At 37.9% G+C, this 27,594-nt stretch overlaps 1 protein-coding gene across 28 annotated transcripts in view; it reads right to left on the bottom strand.

Moving 5' to 3' along the window:
- Nucleotides 1-27,594, bottom strand: part of LOC116879910 (neurexin-3-beta) — a 1,111,251-nt gene that overhangs the window by 28,305 nt on the left and 1,055,352 nt on the right. For 16 of the 28 annotated variants that reach the window (XM_032878508.1, XM_032878526.1, XM_032878512.1 and 13 more), the window contains one exon: nucleotides 21,609-21,696. In XM_032878508.1, coding sequence (XP_032734399.1) covers nucleotides 21,609-21,696 — 88 coding nt within the window. The remainder of the gene's footprint in view (nucleotides 1-21,608; nucleotides 21,697-27,594) is intronic. The other 12 variants (XM_032878527.1, XM_032878530.1, XM_032878534.1 and 9 more) reach the window with 1 other exon arrangement.

The following is a 27,594-nucleotide window of genomic DNA, read 5'->3' as shown; positions in this document are numbered from 1 at the left end:
TAAGCAAGGGACCAAGGTGGTTTTAGTCCATTAAGACAAAATGGAGCAGTTACTTTGCCTGTGTCTATAATTACCATAATTCTGGTAAATAAGAGTTTTTATATAAAGGGGACACGAAGACTAGTTCTCCTCCACTATGAGATGATCTTTGCCATTGAACAGTAAACCCAGAATTCCTTTCCCAGGGCTCCCGGGTGGCTCAGTTGGTTAAATGTCTGCCTACGGCTCAGGTCATGATCTCAGCCTCCTGGGATGGAGCCCCATGTCAGGTTTTCTGCTCAGCTAGGAGTCTGCTTCTCCCTGTCTCTCTCCCTCAAATAAATAAATAAAATCTTTAAAAAAAGAAAAAAAGAATTCCTTCCCCTAGTTCTGGCAAGTGGCATAAGGCAAGGGTCTGGGAGGACCTCTAGGCCGATGGGCTGTCTCTAAGTTCCAGGCTTTGAAAAGGCCTCCTTCTGAGTGCCACTAGCCTCCTTTTCTGGTTGAGTACTTGCAGAAGGAAAACATTCACATGTCAAGCTGTTCTTTCTCGCTTTCTATCCTACATTTTGTGGTTTGCTGAGGGTAACTCCAGAAATAAAAGTGCCCCCATTCTCAGATTGACAGAGAAAAGCATTTTGTTCATTTTGTTCATTATCTAGAGCCAAAGAAGCATGACTCCCAAGCCCACTTCTTGAGCCTGAATCCAAACCCCATGGCTAGATAAAGGATCCTAAGTATAAAGTAACACCACTCCCTTCCCCCGCCCTGAAATAGAACAAACTATTTCTGGATTCCAAACTTATCCTTTGCAAGCTTATTAAGGAGTTTCACAAAGTTACGGCTAGAATACTACAGTCATAAAAGTTCCCTAGAACTTAAAAATGATGCACCTTCCCTGGGCAAGTCATAGAAGAGGCAAATCGACAGTCATTTGTGTGGTAACAATGGCCTTCTCAATCCTTCCATGCCAGGCCATTGTGAAGGAAGCAGCCATGATGCTCAACACATTTTTGCAGCATGAATGAACCTCATCACTAGTCTTTCAAACACTCCAAGTGTGTTGCAGACAGATAAACAAGCTTGGCTTGGACAAAGTAGTGGAATTTGAAGCTGCCAGTACATTTTCTTCTCTGAGTGTGTTGAGTGAAGCAATGCATTGTAATGAAATACAGACAGCAGGGCTGTGGCTATGCAGACACCTTCATTTAAAAAAAGAAGTCATTGGGTTCTGTGGCCACGGTAGGCTGGGTGGGTAAATGATGTTGTTACCCTAACTCAGCTCTATTCTACTGAAAAAGATGCTTATTCGCAATCTCTCTCTGTGAAGAAAACTTCAGCGAAGTCTCTTAGCCCATAGAACCAAATATATATATATATATATTTTTTTTTTTTTCTTTCAGGGGCTAGAAGCAAGCTTTTGTGGCAACACAAATATTGATCATTGTGTGGGCAAGAAGACAATTCATTTATAATTGATTTAGGCCACCATGATTGATCTCCGTGGCTACTGGTTCCTGACTCCATAAAATGTGCTATGTCACTTAACGTATCTGAAAAATCTAAACAGTAATCAGCAGTAATCTTATCAAGTGCAACAGGCAGCAGAAGGAATGGATTTTTTATAAGGAGAAGATGAGCCTCACACGGACAATGACAGTCACAAAGAAAACCTGCTATTTCCCAACTGACAGAAAGAAGAGTTGGTTCCCACCCAGTACTGGGGTACTGTTAGCAATCTAAGATGTGACTTTGAAAAGTCCTATTCTGGACATTCTGGAATAGATCCCTTATTACCTCCTTTTTGGAAAAAGAGTATTTCCTTCTGATAGTAATAATTATTATTAAATATAATAATACAAATCTATGTCAAAACAGAAAACATCATTATTATGATAAATCTTAGTATGAGGAATTTTTCTTTTATTCCCCACTGTAGAAGCACAGGCAAATTTTTATGGTGGGGCAAGTATTAAAAAAGTATGTACAAAGTATTTTCTTCAAAATCATTAATCACACTGGGAAATGATCAGTAACTTTAAAATCACATATTCAATGACTTAACCGATAATGGCTGCTGTGGTGAGGATGGTAGTGGGAAATGTGGAACTGTGTAAATTATAAGGAGGTCGATACTTGGCTCTATCTCCTCACCACCATCATCGATAAGCAATTCTCATCTCCAGCACAGTCCTTTGAGGCAATGTCTGCTTTCCTTAAAAAACTGTGGTGTGACAAATTCACTCAGAGACTTTGCAAGATGTAAGAACACCTAGGGGCACCTGGGTGGCTCAGTGGGTTAAGCCTCTGCCTTCGGCTCAGGTCATGATCTCAGGGTCATGGGATCGAGCCCGGCGTTGGGCTCTCTGCTCCGTGAGGAGCCTGCTTCCTCCTCTCTCTCTGCCTGTCTCTCTGCCTACTTGTGATCTCTCTCTCTCTGTCAAATAAATAAAATCTTAAAAAAAAGAAAAAAAGGAACACCTAGAATTTGCCTGCAGTCTTCAGTCTCTCACGTCCAAGTTGCACGTGTTTGAAGAAATAATGCACAATCCTACACTGAAAGGTAGGTATCATCTAAGACTTTAAGACCCGGGAGATGGCTTTGGTGATGCTCCTTATCTCAAACATATATTCCTGTTACCTTCTCCTTTATTGGTAGTTATTCCTGTGCCAAAATGACGGTCTGGCTTTTTTTTTTTTTTTTCATAATCTACATTTCTCTGGTGACCACATAATCTTACTCACTATACGTCCATTCTTCACAAAGCCTGCTTGCTTTCCACCAAGGGGCACTGGATGGTCACTAAAGTCACTAAATTCACTCTCATCTCCGCTTACCAGGAGAAGTAAAAGGACACCAGTGCCTATTTATGTGAAGGTTTTTTCTTTTATACCTTAGACAAAATCCTCTAAGACAGTTGCTGTTTCCAAATGACTCCCTCTCAGAGATGACTGACTTTTTCCTGATGCCTGACGTTTCCTGCAAGCTCAAATGTTTCTTCCTTCTCCTTTCCCCAGTTAACTTTCACTTACCCCACATAATTAAGCTCTAATATCAATTCGTCAGAGGTTTCCCTGCCCTCACCCTACCTCCTAACCCTCCACCCCCTACTCTGTCACAGCTATGAAATTATTTGAAAATCAAAAGCTGAAAAAAAAATCCGAGGAAGTAAGATAAGTCTGTGTATATAATTTTATGTATATACGATATGTGGTCACAATGATATTAAAACACAAACATATGCAGACTTCATGGTCAGATTTCTGGTGTGACAAGTGCTAGAGGGTCTCTAATTCCAATATGAAGTTATTTTCACATCAAAAGAACCATCTGTGAAAGTTATTAATTGATGCTTTATTGCAAGTGTATAAAGATAAGGATACATATATTTTTAAAAATCCAGGTTGTCAGTATTTATGATCACGTTTTCCAAGACCAGTATGATAGAAGGGGGGGAAAAAAATCAGTCCTAAATTACCCTACCTAACATTGAAACCACACATCAAGTAGGTCAGTTTGGGGTAAAATAGCAGAGGCATGTTATGGATGTGTTAGGTTATAGAAAAGATACTTTTCTATATTTATTTAATGAAAAAGATAATATTTTGAATAAATATATTATTTTGAATAATATATTTATTTATTGAAAAAGCACTTTTTCAAATTTCTTAGTTCCATCTATGGCATCAGCGTTGTGCTGACCCATCCATGGGAATAGTTGGTGGTGGGGAGAGGGAGGTGCTAAACATTCTCTGCACATGATTTTAAAAGGGAGCCTTTCTCCATTGGGTGAGAATCCACAAAGAACAACGTGTTGATTAACTAACTACCCCTGCCTGACAATTTTCTAAATGAAAATAAAACCATAGCAAACAAAGTGTAGGAAAAAGTCAACATGAATGGCAATAGATAAGGTGAACACTCATTTATCAAGTTCGATGATAACAAATCAGCCTTCATGCAATGCCTGACCCGGAGATAATCCATAAGCAGTTTGAAAACTGGAACTACCATAAAAAATATAATAAAGAATTATTTCACCAATCGGTGTGATAGAGGAAGCTGTGTAATAGCATTTGGCAGTGGCTCCAGAGCAAACAATTCAGTAAACAAATGAAGTCATGACAAGGGAAGGTCATAAAGCAGGCTCTGAATGTGGCCAATGAAAGTGAAATTAGATTTTTTTTTTTTAATGGCTGTAAATACAAATGTTTGTCCTTTAGTAGCACTGCCTTTTTTTGTAAACCTGTGTTATAAGATCCGTGATAGCTTCAGGACATTATCGACTTCCCAATTGGTTCTTTCGGACTACCCATAGATGCTATCAAAAAGGGACGTTCTCAGAAGCATAAAAGAAAATTTTAAAAATCCATTATACGTAAATTCAAACATATTTTATCTGTGATGATATTCACAATTTTAACAATTGACAAAAGCTTTTAATAGTCACACACTAACACCATCAAAAGAATGAAAGAAGTTGTCCCAGAACACAAAACAGAAATCAGAAAGTCTTAGCAAGCCCTCCCATTTCTGCCTCAGTGTGGGAATCACTCTTCATGTGGGTATTGAAGAGTGGTTGCTTTTATCTTTAAACAACCCTGTTGTTTGAATAGCTATGCTCCAGGCCTCACATTTGAACCATTTGTTTTACCAGCTGTTTCTAAAAATATGTTCATGATGGAGACCTTTTCTGTCTTTAAAATTGCTTTTGTTGAGGGCTTTCTCCCCCTTACACAAGAGAAAGGGTAGAGATAGGGAAAATGACATCTGCTGAAATACCTCACTGCTTCAGGAAAGGACTGTAGTCATAAGCTGCACTTGAAAAAAAGAAAGAAGAAGAAGAAACACCAAAAAACTGATAAACTAATGACTGAAGAGACTACAGCTTTCTTTTGGACTCAAGGTAATCAAATGTTTTAATTCATTCCTACAATCTCTGTAGCAGGGGTGACAGATGTTCCCTACAAGGCAGAGAGTCTCAATTAATCTACAGCTGGTTTAATTTTCTGGACATCCTATCAAGGGAGAGAAGGAAGAAGAGGGAGGTAGAGAGAGAGGAATGCAAAGTTTTTAATTACTCTGTTGCAACTGTCTCCTCTCCTCTCTGTATTCCCTCCAACAAGCAGATGTACAGCTGAGGGTCGTCAGGCAGCGGGGACCACACGGCACCTCAAGGCTGGGATATAAAATCAATCAGATTCCCAAGTGTCTGCTGAAGGCCACTTCACATCCCATCTGTGTTTCTGGTTTCCAAGCACAGATTCCTGGTAATGGGTCATTTACGGGCTACCTCATGCCTCTTGCTGCTATGTGACCACCTGGTACATCCATGGGCCATTTGTCACCTGATGAACAGGGCTGACTTCAGGGAGCTGGTGTGCGCTCAGTGTTACAGAGCCCTACCTATCACCCTCATCATCCTCTTGAGTTCCTCCAGCAGCTTCCTTGCAGAGCCTTGCAGAGCCGACTTCTCAAACTCATGGGAAAAGCAGGAATTCACTATTTTTTTTTTTTTTTTCAAATTACTGGTCTGGCAGAGTTCTTATGTCTAAATATTCTCAAGATTCCACTTGCTGGTCTTCTGATATAGCCATATATCTATGTCTATACGGATATATATATATATATATATACCCTTATTTTCTGATAACACATACTCTACATAGAAATTCTGAAGAATGAATAACAATATAAAACAAAATAAAATAAAACAAAATAAAAATCACCCACTGGCTAAATTAAGTGTAATATTTTCAATGTTTAGATAATAGATTCTGCTAAACAAGAGGTTATTGGTATAGATTAGCCAAGAGAGAAAAAGGAGGAGGAGATGAGAAACATAGATACAAGCCAGTAACTGCCTTTAGTACAGATCATATCCTTTCTTTTGGCTAGGCGCTAGGTTTTTGACTTTCTTTTGACACAAAGATGGATCACATTAGCTCAAATGTAGATTAATTCAGCATGGCTAAATAGCTCTCTCTACTCTGCTATGAGGGTTCAGATTGGAAAAAAATCTCAATTTAGATTCCAGTCCTTAAACATTTCTACTTTTCTTTAAGTTCGTTTATGTTCTAAACTGATTTTGGTTTTCTCATAACATTTATCTTGGAATTTTTTTGGAATCTCCTATTTTGTGCCTTTCATCTATATCTTTGTGCTGGGATTAAAAAACTATCTTAACACTTAATAGTGAAGTCACCTACACATAGAATAACTTCCTGGGTCCTCAGTGAAAATTTCCTGGGGCTTGATCTGAAGATCATCTGGTTCATAAAAAAATTTTAGATTTTGGCCTTTGGCCTTCAAAATCTATTAAATCTAGTGTGCCAGTATAGGGAATACTTTAAATCCCATTTTCTGGTTTCTGGATGTTGGTTTGTTTGTTTTTACAAAATCCAGTAAAATGTGAAAAAAAAAAATCTGTGGGGAAGGATTAATATCCAGTTGCCAACACTTATTTGCTAATTAAAGATGCTACAAACTGTGACAAAACATTATTTTTGTGAAAGACGTTGATTTAATCATCAAACTAGAAGACACAATCTCAGAATGTAGGGCAATTCTGTAAGTTTAACTTTGTGGAAATTCTATATATACTGTTCTGACTTTTCCTATTCCACCATAAGTTTTGGCTTGACTTGTCACTGGTTTTACATTTGAGCTTTGGAACCATAGTTCCAGTTTGCTAATCATCTGTCTTTGGTGTAGGAAGGTGACATCAGGAACAACTAACTCATCACTAAAGCATATGCTGATTGAGCCTGTACCATAAACCACTTCTAATCCCCACTAATTGCTCCGCCATTTGTCTGTAACCTCTTGCTGGCTCCCCCTAGTGGCCAGTACAATAGAGAGTTACAGATCTGACCCCTCAATGGCCAGTAAGAAAAAGAAAACCAATCTTTTACAGATCCTCTGTATTTTGTGTTGGATAATAGCTCAGTTTAAAATAAAATCTGAGCTTTTTCTTTTTTTTTTTTTATTTAACTTGATACATAGTATCAGTAAAACGGCATGGGTTCTGGATTTAGGACACTTGGGATTTAGTTCTAACTCTAACAAACACTAGTTCAGTGACCCTCAGCTAATCAATTAACCTATGTAGGTTTTAGTGTTGTCACCTAAGACAAAATAATTATAATGAACTCTTAAGTTCTTCAAGTGTATACTCTAGAGTAGTATAAATGTCAAGATCATAATAAAAGAAAAAAAAAAGATACAGAAAAGACCTTTAGGCTATGGGAGTTTGAAAGAGGAATTTCTGGGTTTAATTTGTTACTCAGTGTTGCCAAGTGGTACCTTCACCAGAAATCTTACTTAGAGCACACTCTTTAAACTTTATGAAGGGGTAAGAGCTTAAGGAAATTTTAAAGATAGGATGAAAAACATTATGTGTGTCATTGCTGTATTTTGTTTGACTTTCGTGGGGTCTGTTTTTGTTTTAACATCTTAAATATATTTAATTTCAACACTGTTCAATGAGGGCATGCTCTCTCCAGTTTATCAGTTCCTGCTATGGCTGATTGTGTGAAATCTGCTCTACCAGATTTTCATATTACCCGGATGGCCCCTGGAGACTGAGTTTGCCCATTTGCTTTATAGGGAAAGCCTGTTAATGCATAAGCAGAAATAAATAAAGAAATAAACAAGCACGCAAACAAAAAAAGCTAAACTAACCAATCCACCACACCGTAAAATATCAGGCTACTGCAGGCATAATGAAGGAAAAAGAAATCAACTTTCTTTTGTTATGTTCCTATCAGGTCGTCTATCAATAGGCCTTAATTTACCCTTGTTTTATTCCTGTTTTCTAGAGTTCCCTTTATCTCAGAGGCTTCTTAAAACACTAATTCCAAATTACATTGTTTTAGAAGCTAACCCTTAACACCTCCTGGCCCCAAAGCCTCTCTTAAGGGCTCCCTTTTTCTTGTCTCCCTGCATTGTCTCTTCATTTTGTTTTCTGCTTTCTTTCTGAGCCAGCTGAGGACCTCAGAACTCACAGTACCACATCAGGGCACCTTGCTAATGGAGAAAGCTCCTCGTGTCTTCACTAAGCATCCCATCTCCCCAAAGTGAATCTTACACTCCCCCTGAGGCTGGGACACATCAGGTTCTCGCTTCACAGTCTACCTGATACTCATCCAAGGTTTTCTCATGTTTGTTTTCCATCTATTTCTAATGTTAAAGATGCTAAAGGGACGAAGCACTAATTCATAAAATAAAATCCTTAAGTAACAGATGCCATTTCCGTAGTCGTACTAAATGTGGCTTTGAGGCTGTATTTTCATAGACTGTTCCTGCCTAATCTGATGCCAGGTGGTAGAAGACATGCTTCTCCTCAGGACAGAAGGAGAGCTCCTTTGCGCACCCCACCGCATAATCCCTTACCTCCGACACTCAGAGAGCCAAGACATAAATAAACGCTTTTGTCCTCAATGCAGCAAGGGATCCTATATATTGCGTCCCTTCAATTTTGTCTGCCCCATTCAGTTCCTGTGCCAGTGTCGCCAAGAACATTTTTCTCACTTTGCTCCGCAAAACTTATAAAGCTACAAATCAAAAAGTACGGGGAAAGAAGAGGTTCTCAGCAGGTTTCAAATATCATATCTCAGTCATTTAGACATTTGTCAGCTCAATAACCCACAGCCGAGGTTTGGGGAAGAATCACTGGGATATGACACAGCATGTGGGCTGGAGTTCAAGGAGTCGACTGCCAAAGAGGCCTGGAAGCAGGTGAGAAGGCAGCCCATGCCCAGCTGAGGCAGGGAGTCCAGAAGATAGATTTGCAAAAGGAAGGGCAAAGCATAAAAGTTTTAGAAAGAAATGCAGTGTGCACGGGGAGTGGAGATGACCCTGGTGGTGAATGTTTGCTTGTTGTCCTATTTCAAATCTGAGATAATGACATGTTGGAAACAATGCATTTGGTTTTTGTTTTTGGTGTTTTTTTTTAGGTTTTATTTATTTGTCAGAGAGAGCACAAGCAGGGGGAGCAGCAGGCAGAGGGAGAGGGAAGTAGAGGGAGAAGCAGGCTCCCTGTTGAGCAAGGAGTCCAATGTGGGACTCCTATCCCAGGACCCTAGGATTATGACCTGACCCAAAGGTAGACACTTAACTGACTGAGCCACCCGGGTAGCCCAGAAACAATGAGTTCTTAATGTCCTAACATATCTCACGTGGTCTCAGGAACTTAATGGAGAACTCAACAAATGTGTGTTAATACTGGTGACAGAATGAACAAGAAGGACTCATGTACACATATTTAGGTGAGGAATTTATAGCCACATACATCTGATTATCAGAAGCTTATCTGATGTCCTTAGATCAGGGATCAGCAGACTGCCAAATCCAGTTTGATGCCTGCTTTTGCAAATGAAGTTTTACTGAAACATAGCCACGCTTGTTCATTTACCCATTGTCTGTGGCTGCCTCTGTGTTACAACAGGGCTGAGTAGCTGTGATGGGTCATCTAAGACTCTCAAAATCTAAAATATTAGCTCTCTATCCCTTTACAGAAAAAAACCTGCCTGATCTTTGCTCTGAGTGAGGGATGGGACAAATTGGAACACTTGGCAATACAATGTTGCCAACTGTCATTATCTTTCAGCAGAAAAGTGCCTCTGTGTTTCAGAGCTAAGAGGGCCGTGCAACTACTGGGCGATGGAGGACAACTCAAGCGTTCGCAACTGTATCATTTTCTGGTTTAGAAAATGTTTAGAAAATCTGGCTTCAGGACTGGTCAAGACCGATATAGCTTGTAATGAGACACTCAGATGCTTGGGCGAGCTCTAGTTTCCTTGGAAGGATTCTAATAAAAGCAAACACAGCTTGAAAAAGATGCTTTCTTTTTAATTGTGAATTTTAGTTCTTAATAAATCCTTTTTAAGATCCTTTTCTTGCAAAGAAAATTTAAGGACCCAAAAAAGTTTGTTTTTCGTTTGGGAGGTTTGTTGTTGTTGTTGTTATTGTTTTAATAGTCTGAGATCCATAATGTAAGAAAATAAGAAAAATGAGGGACTAAGAAAGATGTCCTCTGCTGCCCTTGTTCACTTATTTTGTTGCTTTCTATTATCTGTAATGTCAAAAACACTGTATTCCAAGGAACATAATTATTTCAGAAATAAAGAAAATGCAGCATCTTACTCTAAGAGCCTCTGTCTTCAGAGGGGCTGTGGTCTGATCAGATGTTCTAAACAGGACCGCTGATGAGTCACGAGTGAGAAGCCCCAGTGCGCAAATTATTACATAGGAGAAATTGAGAGGGGATAGCCTCGCATTTGGTGGCATTTGCCCTGAATATTGGAGTCATTCCACCGCACAGGAAACCAGGGTAAGTTGTTTCAACCACAGCTGTTTAGATCAATCATAACTGAGCAATTTCATAACCCCAATCAAGCAATGCTTTTGAAGCCTTTGAGAGACACAGTAATTAATCCACTTAACAAGTACTACCCAACCAGTTAATACACTCAATACACAAACTTTCTGTCATTGTTATGCAAGAAGCCAGCTCTTTTATATATCTGGGTTAATGGGGAGTAAGTGCTACAGAATAAGAGACAGTATAGCTTAGTGACTAGTGTGCGGGCTTAAGGGCCGGTTGGATTGGGTTCAAATCCCATTTCTTCTGCTTCCTTGCTGTGTGGCCTTGGACAATTTGCTTAGTTCCTTTGTCCCTCAATTTACTCATCTTTAAAATAAAAATGATAATCATAGCCCCTCACAAGATTTCTATGATGACTAAAGAAGTTTAAAATATAAAATACTTAAGACTATCCCTGACTATAATTAAATGTTCAATGAATATTAACGAATGAAAGAACACAGAGAAGCAGTGGCAAACCTATAGGAGAAAGCCTAGAAATCAGTTCAGGGGACTCTATTCAGTATTATATGTCACTGAAAGTTGACCATGTGGGCAACTAACCCTGACATCAAATCAAAGTAAAATATTGCACTATTGGAAACCCAATCATAGAATTTTCTTGTCAAATTAGAAGGGCTAATAAGATCCAACACTTTTCCTTTTTAAGTCCCAGATCTTTCAAACTCTTTTACAAAGCAATGATTAAGTATCTAACGGGAAAACAACTTTTTTAAGCTTCAGTCATTTGTCTGTAATACAATGGTTCTCATGGCTGTTTTAAGTGTTAGTACACTAGTTTACTCTATGAGGAAATGTGGAAGTAAAGGGCATTGATATATTTCACTGGGTACTTGGTTAATTAACATGCATCAAATACTATAACTAAATAAAGTTCATTATATTTTAAAAGTTAAAAAAAATAAGTGAGTAATGGAATCATGCTGGAGGCTACAATTACGTGCTCAGAAATGCATCTGTCTTTCTGAAGCTCAAGCAGCAAAATTTGTGAACCCAGGAACTATCTTATTCATCTTCAGTGTTACTAAAGGAGGAGTATTTGGCAACTCTATATTTTGAGGAAACAGAATTAGTGAAAGCTCTGCAAATGAGCCCATGAGAGCTCCAAAATTTAGTGCTTTAATAAGTGTTTAATCCGGATCCTCTGCGCCCACTGCAGTAGAAATAAAATGTGTCCATTTTCAAACGGATTTGGGTTTGAATCTAACCTCTGCCACTAGGAGCAGATAATGCTAATCTTGGAAAAGCAGAGTTTTTGAGTTCTCCTTTTCTCAACCATAAGATGGCCATCACAGTTTCCCACTCACAATAACTTAAAAAAATATTAAGTAAATCCCATGGTTTTTTGCCCCCAGCATGGTTCTTAAGCCAGGGGTTGCTAGAGTCAGCTCCTGACGGCTAGATTAGGAGCACATTTTCAGCAATTTTGCCAGTCAGTTGTTCAATAGTCATCATCAAAAATGAAAGCATATAAAATTGCTATTAAACACATTATGACAAAAACAAGGTGTTAAAAACCTAAAACTCATTATTTCCTGGTTATATCACTACATTTTACTGTTGTCTGTGCTCTCGAGGTGATGATGTCTGTAGTGTCTGTGGTGAAAATACTATATAATCACGTACTAATGAGCAGTACTTCCCAATTCTCAGTTTCGTGTTGTCTTACTTGTGGCTTGAACTCAGGCATGTGGCAATATTTTACATGACAGAAAACACTACTAATCAGGGTTGTGTGTGTGCTGGTTCTTAACATTTATGGGCTAGTTGCTTTCCCTCGTTCATCATGAATACCTCTCTTCCCTCCCTATCACCTTACCTCCCTTTACTCTCTTCTGTCTTCCCACTTTTCTTTCCTGTCTTTTTAAAAAAGTTCTTCTCCATCCACAGTGCCCACTAAGCTCCTCTTGCTTTGCCCTTACCCTAAAGAGCAGCACAGAGCTACCTGGACATGTCTGAGACATCTCATCATAAAACCATCTGCCTCAAAATGCTTTCTCTTTTCCATATTAGAACCATGGACTTTTAGAATCTTGGAACTACTTTAAAAATCTTGAATCCATTAACCCATTGCATACTTATTTTATATTCTCTTGCTCAACCTTTATGAATAAGGAGGTGAAGTTACAAAGATTTGTCTTCATACGATCAGTGTTAAACAAACCGAGTCATTCCAAGTCATCCCACAAATTTTCTGGATCATCAGAAGTATTATCCAGCACCTGAATAATTAACTGGGCACTTTTCTCCACTTCTGTCTCTAGAAATTCAGACTCTGTTCTCAGAACTAAAGTAATTATGGATGTCATGTGCTTTAGAAAGAGAAAAGAAAGGATTTAGTCTAAGTCAAAGTGTTGGTTTGGTAATACTTCCATGAATTAAAAAAATAATATAAAATATACATCATTTGACTCTGGAAGATCAAAAGATACTCTCACCTCAAAATATGCATGAGGTAGAACCAGTGAGTTAAAAAGCTTTTTTTTTCTTTCCTCCAATGTCTTGCCAAACACATTTATATTATATTTCAGGTTAAAATACATACACATAAATGCATTCCATAATAAAACACATTCCAATTCTTACAAATTCCTTACCAATTCAGGAACAGGCACTGCTCTATATAGCGGAAAGGAGGATCCTTTCTTACTAGCATTTTCTGAAAAACCTTTCTGTTCATCTGTTTCTGAAGAAAAGGATTAACTAGAAGACTGATAATCAATAGAAAAACTCTCCGGAAATCAGCCTTTACGTGAAATCTCTTTAACAGTAAGCCCATTTGATTATGCCAAAAAAAATCAACAAGGGTTTCCTGTTGTTGTTGATCGCGTGGTTGTTTGGCTGTTATCATTAACGATTTTCCACTCTATGTTTTGCCCCCTTAGCCAGTAAAAAGCACAACTTATGACTTCCAGATGCAAAGCACAGTTATCAGCCTTACACTTTGACTGAAAATTTGTTTTGCTTCTTTGTGAAGTTCCCTAGGGGTGAGGTTAAAAGTAGAGACAAGAGGGGAGTGAGAAATAAAGGGAGAGCATTTCAAACCACGTATTACAAACAGAGAACAGAATCACAGAACAACAGCACGACAGTGGACTCCGAGACAAGATGGCAAAACAGATGTACTAGACAAGAGACACATGCTCGACTGCTGGGCCAAGGGAAGCAAACACAAGAACAAAACCATACAGAGATGAAAGAGCAGCTCGTGGGGGCTGCCGTGACCCAATGGAAATAATAGGAAAAACGAGAACCCATGAAATTATAACTATGAAAGAAAGTTACCCCCACAACTCATACACTGGACTTGCTGGGTTAGCCTGGATGTGTCACTTGGATGAAACACAAGATGGCATCGTTACAGCCATGCATTGGTGATGAAGGCCATGGTTAGTTGATTAGCTACAAAACTATCACTGCATGCCACACAATGATCCTAGGCTGGTCCAGAAATAAAAGATACAACAAATATTCTACATCTGCAATAAAATTCTTTTTATGCCATCTGAAATTTGTGGGCAGGAATGTGTTTCTCTGTTGTATCTGGATGTCTCTCTGTCTTTCCTTCCTTCCTTCTTTCTTTCTTTGCTGGCTCATCTGTCCTCCTTTCAATTAATTATATTGTCATATGGATGGGGTGGGGGGAAGAAAGGCAAGTGGCCTGTGCAGATATGGGGAAAAGGGAAAAGGAAGGAAATTAAAAGGAAAAATAATATCTATATAGGAGGAAGAAGAGGAAAACACAGTATTTCATTCTTTTGTACACAACTTTCTTGGAATTATGGGGGTTTGTTTTATTTCGAGCATAAATATAAATACTGGAGGGATATGCTGAAAGGGGAGAAATTAGAGATTAGGATGGCAAGAAAAGATTTTGTTGCCTTGTTTATTTTGTATATCTATGTATCTCTCAGCATTTAAAAAATGATTATAATTACCAATAAAAATATAGCAATGAGTTTCACATAGCCATAATGATCAAAATACTAAATGTGAATCAAAACAAAATAAAGTAAATTGAATCACCAAAAATTCATGCGGCACAAGATGAGGTGAAACGACAGAAAATGTTTTTCAAATATATACAAGGTATATATCTATGTACATATATACACAGGAATGTGCATATATGGATAGATATATCTGTATAATTTTTTCTCTCCACCCCTCCCAGGGATAACTGAATTATGGAATCGTCACTGTAATTATGATACAGAAGAAAACAAAACCTAAAGAAAAGTTCTCATGCTTTGTTCGCCAAGTTAAAACAGTATCATGCAAGTCTGTGTTGGCTGATGTAAAAATGGAGGTGTGAATTTCTGTGTAAACACATGACTGATGGCAGGGACTGTTGTTAATCTCTGTTTACATTAGTCTAATATCACTTATACTGTGTCTACATATATATGGCGTGATAGGTACTATACATTTAGTATGCACAGACATTATATACAAATACATATATATATATATATATATATATATATATATATATATACACACACAGTATTTATACTGGGACTTAATGGGAGAAAAAATACAGAACAAAAAGAAAACTCATAAAAACCTTTCCCTGGAAACCCAATCCCTCTTTATTAATTTGGAGGGGAGGGGGCTTGCTTAATGATTTCATTAAGCTCACTTGTTATCAACTACTTGCATTGGCATTTGAAATCAGGAAGTTCTCATGAGTTTGGCTTGAAATTCTCCCTTCATCATGCCCAACCATCTTTACCCTGCTACCCAAGAAGACCTAGTACTAGACCTTACTGTGTGTGTGTTCAAAGACAAGTTTATTACTGAACTGTACTAATTTTTCAATCACAGTGAATCTGAAATTCTGTGCCCTCAAACTAAGATATAGAAGAATGATTTTGGGGGGGTAAGTGATTCTGTCACTGGTTGGTATCATCTTCTATGATTTTTTTCTTGCCCACTCTTAGGGTATGCTATTTCTAAATTAGCAACCTCTCCTCCAAGTTCTGACAATATTCTAGGCATTTCCATTCACTGTCCACACTGGTTCTTCCCTTTCTTATCTTTTTATCTTTTTATTCCTTTTATTTTTCTATCTGTCTTCCCTAATAGACTATGAACTCCTTGAAGATGTTTTGTCTTATTTTTGTTTTCCTAGCACCTATTCTGGTGCCTACACAGAACAGTCACTAAAAGTTATTGCACAAATCATTAAACTTTCAAATGGAAATGTGTATACTTACAATTGATCTTATTGATTCCCGTCCCTTCTCAACATACCACAAAATCTTGGGTAATGGAAACATTTTTTTTTTCATTTTTATCATTCTTATTCGATTTACTGTTTTTGTTATGAAAACCATGATAATGGTCAAGCCATGAGCCACCTATTTTCTGTACATCATGCCTGAGCTATCAGTTGCCTAATTGTGTACTAGCCAATCAGACTTTCCTATGCTTTTATTTCTATTCATACCCTAATTATCAATGTAATTTACCATTAAGGATTTAAAGGGCACATATTTGCTTCAATAACTTAAAAATTACCTTGGGTTGAAGTGGAGTTGGGTTATAAGAGAATGATACGATTCATCAACGAGTGGGTTAATGAATGAAAACAGAAATTACACCATTAAATTGGGAACATTATGTGCCCATAAACATACTCTATTAATTTATAAATCACTGGATGAAACTCAAAAATTGGTAGGGTTTAGCCTAGATCTAAATGTATGAATACTTCTTTGCTTTTGCATACATTAGACATGTATTATAACTCAGATGTAAAAATGACTAATGTCTCTAGCCAACAATGAGAAATTAAATTAATGAAATTTACACCTATTTACAGTCTTCTTAGCAAAAATAAAACATTTCTGAGATTACTTCATTATCCCTTTATTAAAAGTGTTTTAAAGTAGACTTAAGCTTCAAGGTGGATCCTAGACACTATGACACTCAGACACTCCTATGGTATTTTATTTAGGCATTTACTATTCTACTATACACTGAATTTTATTTAATTTTATAAAAACCTTTCTGTATGGAAACTCAAGACTGTAAATAGAATCATTATGTCATTAGCCCATATTTCCATGTAGAAAAGTCTTTCTAAAATTAAATTAAAATCCATTTCTTTGTAATAAAAATGTGTAAGTTGCTCATGTTTCAGGCTTGCTGAAAACGCTAATGACAGGGTATATTTCTATAAACACATAAGACTACAAATATCCTGTTTAAAGCCGATGACCAGCACATTATTATTTTTTTTTAATCTGTGGATTCTGAAAAATAATTCTTATCATTCTGATCCAAAATCAGTATTGTCTTAACATTTCAGCTGCATTTTCCATGCTGATCCAGCAAATAAAAACCTTCAGGATTTCGTGAGTTATTAACAATTCAGTGTTACAATTTCATATTATAAATATTGAGGAATCTCAAACTGATAAAGATTAAGAACCCAGTTCTACCTGGAGAACACAATAAGGCTATGCTCTTGGTGTTTTGCCAAATTTAAATTTCACCCACACTGGGCTGAATATTATTGTGTGACTAACAAAGAGGAACAAAGTAGCAATGACACCTAATGCAAATGTGAGGGCTATGGATTTCAGGAGTAAAAATACATCTGAGAATCACTCTGGGGATAGTAATTATTGTGTGATCTCAAATTACTGCCAGTAGTTTAAACATCGCCCTCAATCCCACCATTATGAAAGTTGTTTAGCACAGTCCTATTGATGGATGGATGTGTTTCATCCTTACTTCCTTTTACTGTCTGCCCTCTGGTTGGAGGACTGTCCCTTGAGATTTGATCAAGGACCGTTTTAACAATAGTAGAAGCAAAAAACCTGGCTAATTGACAACCAGAAAAATGTATCCTTGTGTAATGGCTGGATAAATCAATATGGTTAATTGTTGTCATGCCCATTTCTCAGGTGTAAAAGGCATTTCCTTTTTTTTTTTTTTTTTTTCATCTCTGCTCTGTGACCCCAGCCTTCAGGACTTTAAGATACTGAGACTATAAATATATAGAATTCAGAAAGCTGACAATTTTCAATTACACAAAAGCTAACCTGAGATCACAGTATTTTGATATTATTTCTACTTCCAGAGATGGAGACAGTGGAGGTCAGACCAGGGAAGGGAGAGAAGATTTCTTTTCCATTGGGGAAGTGAGTTTTGTCAATTTCTCTATATATCAGAATCAGTTCCCATATTTTAGATCACAAATGTGAATTTACTAAAGATCTTAATTGTAATTTGATTTCCCATATCATTTATCAATAATCCCATTTTCTAGTGGTCACATGAATCCTCCCCAGCTTATTTTTTTGTTGTTGTTGTTACATCCAAAGAGGTGAGAACAATGAAACACTAATTCACTGCACAATTTCATATCAATAGAAGCATACTTGGGAAGGAAAGAATTTGTTTGCAAAGAGACAAGTCTGAAATATTAAACAGACACCAACTTCTTTTGCGGGGAATATAATCTATGTGTACAAATTAGGAAAATTAAAATCCTGACCCTCAATTTTAGGTACTTGGTTATTCAAATATTCTTGTGAATATTTTCATTTAATGCAGGTATCTTTGTTATGATTTTATAAAGTTTCAATGCTGGTTTCTCCATGTAAATGTTCAGAAAATGCAATTTGACCCATGAATTGTTAAAAAAAGTAGAGAATTCTTTTTTGAAGAAGAAGAAATGTAGGTTTCTTAGGTGAAATTTATTTGCATGGAATAATATATTTTAAATAATTCAACAGGTTTTATTTAGGTCTTTAAGGGAAGATGAAGTCAGAGATACAAAAAATCTCCAATCTTAACCTAAGATTCTGAGGTATTTTGAGTGTCATATAAATTCAATATAAACATACTCCTTGAGCTTTCACTTTCTGACTTGCTCTCATAGCCTAGGGTTTTTTTAATTTGTTTTTTACTCATTACAACCAGAGAGTATTTTACACTCACTGGATTTAAGATTTCTAGACTATCATCAGCCAAACTCCAAAAAAATTTAAGTGGTCCCTAAAGATGATCTGATTGAGTTCTACAAAGGAGGGTGATCCCTAAGTGCCAATGTGGGTTGTGGGTGTGAAAGGCAATTGCTTACATCTGATTCAAAACCAGGAGATGTAAAGCCCATTCTCACTTAGCAAAGATTATGTAAGAAAAATAAGTCCATTAAAAATTTGATGCTCACATGAAAACAAAAGTTGTTGAATAGAGCGTATATTAAACAATTCAAATTTATGAAAAATGAGAGTTTTAGTGAGCCTAAATGACTGAGAAAGCTAGAAAATCCTACACTGGCTAACATATTGAGAGAAGAAAAGGTCATTGTTAAGTAAGATGAAACAAGGCCTGGGTAATTAACCACATTTAGTATATTTCCATCAAACATCTGGTCTGGAAAAGAGTAAAATTTGAGAAACTGAGGCAGTGAGTTAGAATGTTCAAACCCAGAATTTTAACCTCCGTATTCACACAGAATCTCAGACTAATAAATTATGTCAAAGTAATCCAAAGCTCACCATTATTTGTTGCTGTATGAGCAACGGAAGATTTCTCTTTCGACAAGGCAAAACCTAGCTCCAGAAATAACTGGTTTAAATTTTTCTGATTTTTAAATCCAGATTGTTTGGGGAAGATGTGAAGGCTGTGGAGATATTTCTCATAGAATACAAAAGAAGGCTCAGTATCTCTATGCTTATAACCTTCATCAGTGTTAATCAGGCCCCCAGGGTAAAATCTCTGTGTCAGTAGGAATATCTATCTCCTTCCTATATTAAATATGCCTCTAACGTATTTCCGTGTATATCTGAATCACTTATCAGGAATACTTTATGGAATAAATAAATTTAGAAAGAAGAAATACTTGTTCTTCCAATGTGAGGAGTTGAATAGTCCCAGGCAGAGGGAATCATGTTAGCTCCTTTAGGGCCAACACTGTGTCACTTACCTTATTTATATAACCCCCTCCCACACTCCCTTGCTAAACACAACAGATTGTTTTAAAACCTGCCTTTATCTCCCACCTGCCCCACGTAATTATATTACTCAAGAAATGCTGGCATTGAATTTCTGTCCTCTGCTTTTGAATCAGATGAAACACCTGTGCAGCTGCTAAAAAAAAAAAGCAAATGGGCTTAGTTTGGAGCCATTCAGGTTTGGGCCTGTTCGAGTTCAATACCAAATGGCAATATACACCCACAACCTGGAGCTGTAGACCTTATGAAGCAGATCTGGAAAAGCCCTCTGTTTTATTAGGGAGGTTGCTATGGTGATGACCACGCGTAGGAAGCAGGAAGGTAGTAGCGGGAGACAGTGGCGATATTTTGCAATGGCCAAGCCTTAATTTTTGTAAAAAGACTTAAAATCAAGTTTTGAACAACAACATTGCATCTATACAGATATTACTGCTATGAAAGCAAGATAAGCAGAGAAAGGATAAACAAAAAATTCAACGTAAAGTCTAGGTATCTTAAACTATTGGCCACAAAATCAGTTAATTTAATACATATCTTAGGGGTCATGACATATTCATATCTGAATTCCTAATATCTGTTACCTGCCTAACATATAGTTAACTCAAAAAATATTTGCTGAACTGAATTATTTTGGAGAGGAAATTTAGGTAACAAAGCTCCTAATTCTATTTTCCAATAGCTTGCTTATGGAAATCAGTAGGACAGGAAGGCCTCAACGCTAGAGATATACTATATCCTGTCCTACTGCTCAGAAATATTTACTGAATTAATGAATGGATGAATTAATGAGTGACAATACCCAATTCTGGTATAGATGTATCTGCCTTCCAGTGTTATTAAAACCTCATGTAGTATATCAAGATTATTATCTAATAATGTGAAAAATTCTGACCACCATGCCAGAGTTACTTTCTTCTATACAACTGAGCTCCTAAAGGAACAGGTCATATTCCAAAATGGAAAGGCCTTACCTATTATTATGTCCCCATGTAATGCTAAAAATAGGAACCCACAGAACTTCCTTGATTCAAAGCCACTTGCAAGATAGTAGTCAGAACTTCAACAAAATTTGAAAAGAAAAAAAAAAAACAACAAAACAAAACAAAAAAACCGTAAATCATCTTGGGGTAAGAAATGGAAGGTTTTTACTTTTGTTATATATTTTTTTCACAAACCTTGAATTTCTCTAGAATTAAGCAAAAGAAAATGTTTCATAGCTCACCTTTTTTTAAAGAAAAAAAATAAATAAAACAACCCAAAGAAACAACTAGAATATTCTATTTATTTCTCTCAGCCTTTGCAGAAATAAGATCCTAACCCAACTCCAGCTTTTAGTTCTATTAAACATACACAGAAATTCGATGATATCTGTTCTCTATTATATATATATAAATGTTAACTTATAGCAAGTCTCAAAACAGACGACTTGGAAAAATTGATAGGAAATAATCAGGGACTGCAGTTGCCTGCTGGACAATATATAGCTCACTATAAAGAAAGACCATAAAATATCAAAATGTATCCGGGTGCGAATGGGTAACACATTGAAGCCTCGAGTGGCCAAAGTCCTCTTAACTTCAGCACAGTAGATACATTTTGAAGCATCTCAGCCGTTGACATGGCATGGTTCTGTACTAATTTTGTGTTTCCTATGCTATATTACTGCACAATTCTCTAAACGCAGAATGAACAAAATTAGTATAAATATAATACCATGTTAACTGCTGTTGCAATCCCATGGAAATTGTGTTTTCTTTTTATTTTTGTTGTTGTTGTTTCATTTTTGTTGTTTGGTTTGGGTTTCTGGTTTTATTTTGTTTTCCACGCAGGCTCAGAAACATTTCAGGACATTTAAATGATATTTATAGCTCCTGTCTGGGTTCATGGTGTTTTGATGTTATTCCGTTATGGATATCTTCATGCCCCCACCACCCCTTGTCAATTTCATAGTCACCAGGGCTGCTGTACTTTTCCTGGTCCCATAGTTAATCTGGGTGCCCAATTGCTCAACGTTAGGTGGTACACCATAGATTTTTCTTTGGGTGTCAGGAACTGATGTTAAATTTCCCTGGCTTCTTATCTGCTCCTTCCATGGGATTTGATGCTTTTGATTATATACTAATATTTATATATGTATGCTTATACATATATAGATATAGGAAATACATTAACACACTATAATATATATAAAACACATGTATATTCACATATATGTATGTATTGTTTTTTGCAAATGTAAAAATAAAGCAAGCAAAACAAGACTGACCTAACCTACCTGTACTTGGCTCACATTCAATGAAGTCTTCGTCATCGCTTGAACATTCAGCAGATGAAACAAGGTCATCTGATGTTGGCTGTGTGTGTCAAAGGAAAAATAATGGGGTAGGGGGAAGGGGAAGAGAGAAGAGAGGGAGAGATAAGGAAACCAATGAACAGAAGCATCAAAGACTTATCACGATGTCCTGCTTCCCATCATTATTATGTTTCTCTTCTCTAAAGAGGGCATGCTGGAGGATAGAGCATTTTAAACTCTTACGCAGCTGTGAATGGCTAAGGGTTCAGACAACCTGTATGGACTTTATGAAAAGCTGAATGACTCTAGGTGGTTCCAGGAGGCTCAAGACTATCCTATCCCTGGAAGTCACATTGTACAGCCTGTCTCTATTCTGATTTTGATTTCAATTTTGAGAATCTGAAGGGCAAGAGGAGTGTTATACAAATGGTGAGCCCTGTAGGAGTGCAAGCCAGCATAGAAAGGCACTGCAAACTTTGAGAGGGTTTTAATGCATATGGTGTGTGGTCTCAAGTGTATGATTTGGTGGTTGTGAATCTATAGGCAGGCATAATTAATGAATGCTGTGGAATGCAGTCTGTTCAGGAACAGCATAATGGCTTTTCTTGCTAGCAGCAATCTCTTCATGTAATTGCTGCAATTAGCTGAATTAGTAATGTAGGCCAGCAGAGAAATACCACATGACAGCCTCCGGACACAGGTAAGAATGTTTCTGATGACAGCAGAAAAAAATCTGGTTGCCACAATAGTAATTCAACTTGTGACACTTTTTTTTTTTTTTTTTTTCCTATTGGATCCTGTAGAAACCCCCCAATGCCAGGGAATCCACTGCAAGAAATACGGGAAACTGTGGGTATGGGTAGTAAGAAGGGCCTTTGCTGCACAGAAAACGAGAAGACTACTTTCTGTACCTGACAGAAATTGCATGCACAATTAACACTATTGAATAATTAATCTACAGATCTTACGTAAAAACCAAATTTTTGTCCTAGTATGTGCATAAGAGTACTCAGTATATAATAGTTGTTCAATAAACTCATTTCTTTCCCCCTCTTGATATTAATAATATTAAGTGACTTGCTTAGTTTTATTATTCCCAATGCATTGAAGTCTGAATCCATATTCAAGAAGAGAGAGAAATTAGAAGCCAGATGCTGAGCTAGACATGTATATGTATTTATTAGTTATAACTGTTATTAATTAATTAGATACACTTCTCATAACGGTCCTTTGGGACAGAGTTTTAAGGAGAATTTAAGTTCAGAGGACACAGGACTCAAAAGAAACAGTAAGGATTTGAACAGATACCTCTTAGTCAAAGTCTGCATTTGTGGTTCACTTAAGCTCCTTTTATACCCTTCCTCCATGATGTTAAATTTGGGCTGAACCGTGTCCTCCAAAATTCATATGCTGCAGTTCTAACCCCCAAGTACCTCCGAATAGGACTAGTTTTCGGAGATAGGGTCTGTGTTAAAATGAGATCATTAGGGTGAGCCAAATCCACTATGCCTGCAGTCCTCAATAAAAAGATGAGATTAGGACATAGACATGCACAGAAGGGATGAGTGAAGGCATAGGGAGAAGATAGCCATCCATAAGCCAAGGAAAGAGTCCTCAGAAAAAAAATAAAACAAAACAAAACAAAACAAAAAAAAACCCTGCTGACACCTTGATCTCGGCCTTCTATCTTCCACAACGGTGAGAAAATAAATTTCTGTTGTTGAAGCCATTCAGTGTGTAGTACTTGGTTACGAGCAGACCAATGCACGTGACGACCCATATGTTTAGCATTCCCAGACAACATCCTTTTTGAAATATATACACGAAGCATAGAATTACTGGACGCAACAAAGAACAATAGAAAAATCCCATGAGGTAGTTGATTTCACTTAACGGACAGTGGTAGAGGAGAGGGGCCTTAAACACCGTTATTGATCATTATTCCACATTTGACAGAGAGATACTTCAACCCTGCTCCTCCTTAAAATTAAAAGAAAAAGAATTTTCAAACATACTTTTTTTTTTTTTTCAATTAGACACGACTAAAGGGTGCATTTCATTTCCAGCAACCGAAGCTGGCAGTTGTGTCCCAGAGTCACCCTGATTTGTGTTAGAAACAAGGCGAGCATGCTTCCTTGGAGTTTCCTGTTGTGACTGGGCTTTCTGCATGCCCACTTTCGGTTACTTAGGGAAGGGAGGTTGTAAGGGGATACATGTTCACTGCAGGACTGCAGAAGGCAATCACAAGAGGCAAACAGCCTTTTTGGAACGGTCCCCATCACTGTGGGGTAGTTCTAAAGCATGACTTATCCATGCAGGTAAGACCGCTCATAAGGCAGCAACAATTGTTTTGGGTGTTTGAGGGAATGGATCTTAGATATGAAAATGCTTTTTGACTTGCCAATAGCTTACAGTACTTAAACAAATATACAGTCTAGCAGTGGTATTAAAATTTTATGGAAGAAGGGCAATTAGGGGAAGAAATGGTCTAAAGAACTCCTTAGAGGGTAGTAATAAAAAAGAGGTTGAGAATATACTTCTAAAGGTAATCAATTGGAAATTAATTGTTGGTGACTTCATTACAAGGACCTTGAGGAATGGTCCGTATGTGCCATAACTGGCTCAGGGTCCTAGTATTGAGTGAAAACTAATCTAGTGAACTCATCACAAGAACTGAAAGCAAATTCTAAGAAAGTTATATGAATTTTGATTGGCCAAAGATATGATAGAGTTTTTTTTTTTTTTTCCAAGAAGAGTACTAGACTCTGAGATTGAAGGATATTTACTATTTTCCTCTCAGCGTCCCACTGCCTCCTCTAATACTATACTATTTATTCCCTAAAGCTGTGTGGTTTGGGTGACTGTGTCCCCAATAGTACCTCCACTTCTGTCCCCAACATGGGCCCAACCACCACTGCAGACCCCACAGATACGCTCAACATTTTCACGGCCTTTTCCCCCAGTTAACTGGCCCTGTACCCTACTTCCCAGAGGTCTGATTTCTGCAGATCTTCTGTATGCATATAATGTTCCTCCCAGGCAACAGAAACACATTTTGCCAGTAGCCCTCCCCCACCCCGATAGTGATTAGACTCCAAGGATGGTCGATGGCAGGCCATCTAGCAGAGCATGGAATGAGCAGGACTAACTCTCCCCAGAGCACAGCTGTGACTCCCAGCTCCTACACTTATAGTCATAGAGATGTGTGTGTGTGTGTATGTGTGTGTGTGTATTACTTCCTCTTTCCAAGCCTCCATTTTTCCATCTGTAAACTGGGATAAACACAGTTTCTTGTCATGAAGTGTAATGTTAAAAGTGAAGCTCTCAGGGTGCCTGGGTGGCTCAGTTGGTTGAGCGTCTGACTCTTAGTTTTGGGTCAGGTTATGATGTCGGGGTCATGAGATTGAGCCCCGGGTCAGGCTCCGAGCTCGGTGGAGAGTTTGCTTGAGATTCTGTCTCTCTCCCACCCCCTGCATTCTCTCTCTCTCTCTCTCAAATAAGTAAATAAATCTTTAAGGAAAGAAAAAGTGAAGTTGTGTTCCTGGCGTATGGGGCAAGCTCACTAAACGTTAGCTAAAACGAAGTCAAGCAATCAATCACTCAATCAGTAACAGTGCTTCCAAGCCTAGTTGCCACTCTTAGTTTAAATAAAGTTGCTATCCACCTATGTATTCTTCCTTCAATGATTCATCCCCATTAGAACTGTTCTTTGCTGCCAATAATTCATTACCTCCATTTTAATTCATTTTCTCTGGTTGCATCTGCCATAAAGAGTGATCAAGAAAAATATACTCATAGAGATGCCAAGAGAGCTTAAAAATCACTGGAAGATAATCTGTTTCCCATGGCTCTGGGTCCAGACAATCTGTGTGGGTTTTATGTGAATCCAGCCCCTTCCTTTCTTTCTCTCAAACCTCATCATCACCAATTACAGACACTGCCAATGAAATTCCCAAAGCCATTACAAACATCTCAATCCCCTCATTGCCCAACACAGTAACCAATGTTTGCCTGGAGAACCTGGCATCTGACACAGCCGTGCCTGCCACAGAGCACTGTCATCTCAGAAATTCTTGCTCTGCTAGGGGCAGCAAGCTTTGATTTGCAAAGGACTCAGGATTTAGAACACTATACTTAGGGATTATTTTTTTTTTAACTACTTCCCTCCCTGCCATATAAAAAAACCCCAAAATTACAAACCAAAAGCTTTTGGATTCTATGCACTTAGAATCCCATCCTAAAGTAAAGACAATTTGATTCCACATTACTCTCAGATAATCGAAGATTTTCTTTTCGTAGCTCTTTAATTTTCCTGTCTGTGTCCTTCCCCAAATATAAGTAAATTCAGATTCTAACTCGGAACTTTGGGAAAAGAGGCACGCTTTTTTGACTATTGGTTCCCATGGCTAGTGAATTATGCTTCACTGTTGCAGATACACAAAGACTCAGGACATAATTTCTATGACTAGAATGAAACTATGGACTTTGGACTTTAAATAAAATGCGGTAGCCCGAGGTTGTGTATGTGTGTATTTTCCTACAATCATATCCGTTTTTTCATAATTACTTATAACTCTTTAGAAAAAAGACCAGTTAGCACTCTTGAGAGGAAAAAGATATTTGAACTTTCCAGAATTATGCCTACTACTAATGTTTTCCACTTATTAAACACTTGCTATATTCAGACTTCATGGTACGCAGCTGACACATATCCACATCTTAGTATCATAATAACCAAGGGTGTGGACATTTGTAGTGACATCCGCTACTTTTAACTGCCCACCAACCATGCTCCTCAAGGAATAATAGCGTTTTAGAAGTTCTTCTATTCTTTTTTTTCTTTTAAATATTTTATTTATTTATTTGACAGAGAGGGAGAGAGAGATCACAGGTAAGCAGAGAGGTGGGTAGAGGGGGAGGGGGAAGCAGGCTCCCTGCTGAGCAGAGAGCACGATTCGGGGCTTGATCCCAGGACCCTGAGATCATGACCTGAGCCGAGGGCAAAGGCTTAACCCACTGAGCCACCCAGGTGCCCCTGAAGTTCCTCTATTCTTAATGTTATGCTGGGAATGCTTACCATAGCACTTTCTCTGCCATCTTCCTGTTATTTTTCTTCACAATGATTGTCTAAAGCTCTCATAATTCCCTGTGATTAAGCTTGAAGTGTTTACATATTACAGTTCCCACAAGTCCAGTATCTACATTAGCTAGAAGACCATCAAGAATGAATAAAAGGTCTGTGACCACCTCCAAACCAAACAGTTTGATCGTGGCTGGACTCTCAGACCCACCATCTGTGATACATGACGGTATTATCGGGTGCTTTGTTCATCTTTCATTCATTCCTTTATCCCTTGCATAAATATTTGCTGAACACCTATGTGTCAAGCACTGTAGCCGTTTATGAAGGATACAGCGACAGGTAAACCACAGTTCCACTGCACTGGGAATTCGCAGTCTCTGAAGAAAGGGCCAAGTAAACAGGCTAAGTTGACATAGTAAACTCAATGTCATGACAAGAGTAAGCAGAAGGTGCTAAGGGAGCAAACATCAGGGGAGCAGAGAGAGCTCCTGGGCAGAAGAGGAAGTGGAAATGAGCCCAGAGGGACAGGCAGCAGTGAAGCAGGGAGAGCTGAGAGCTGTGGGCAGGAGAAGGGCATTCCAGGTGGAATCAACAGTCTTTGCAAAGGCTCCGAGGCATGAAGAAGCAGTTTATTTGTACACCTCTGAGTAGGACAGGGGTGAAAAGATGCACCAGCCTGACAGTATGACAGCTCCCTGAGTTACCGTGTTGTTCTTGCAAACTTGGATAAGGAGCATGAATTTAATATCCTGTCTTACGGGATATCTTTCCTTCTTCCCCTCCCCGTGTCTCATCAGCATCATCCGTGGCCCTTCCTTTGGAAGCACTTACACGCAGTTTCAGAATGTAGTGCTTGGGGCTGACTGCGCCATTCCT

The sequence above is a fragment of the Lontra canadensis genome, unplaced genomic scaffold (genome assembly GCF_010015895.1).
Source record: "Lontra canadensis isolate GAN:19392208 unplaced genomic scaffold, GSC_riverotter_1.0 scaffold64, whole genome shotgun sequence".
Lineage (NCBI taxonomy): Eukaryota > Metazoa > Chordata > Mammalia > Carnivora > Mustelidae > Lontra > Lontra canadensis.
This window is presented reverse-complemented; position numbering and strand designations above follow the sequence as displayed.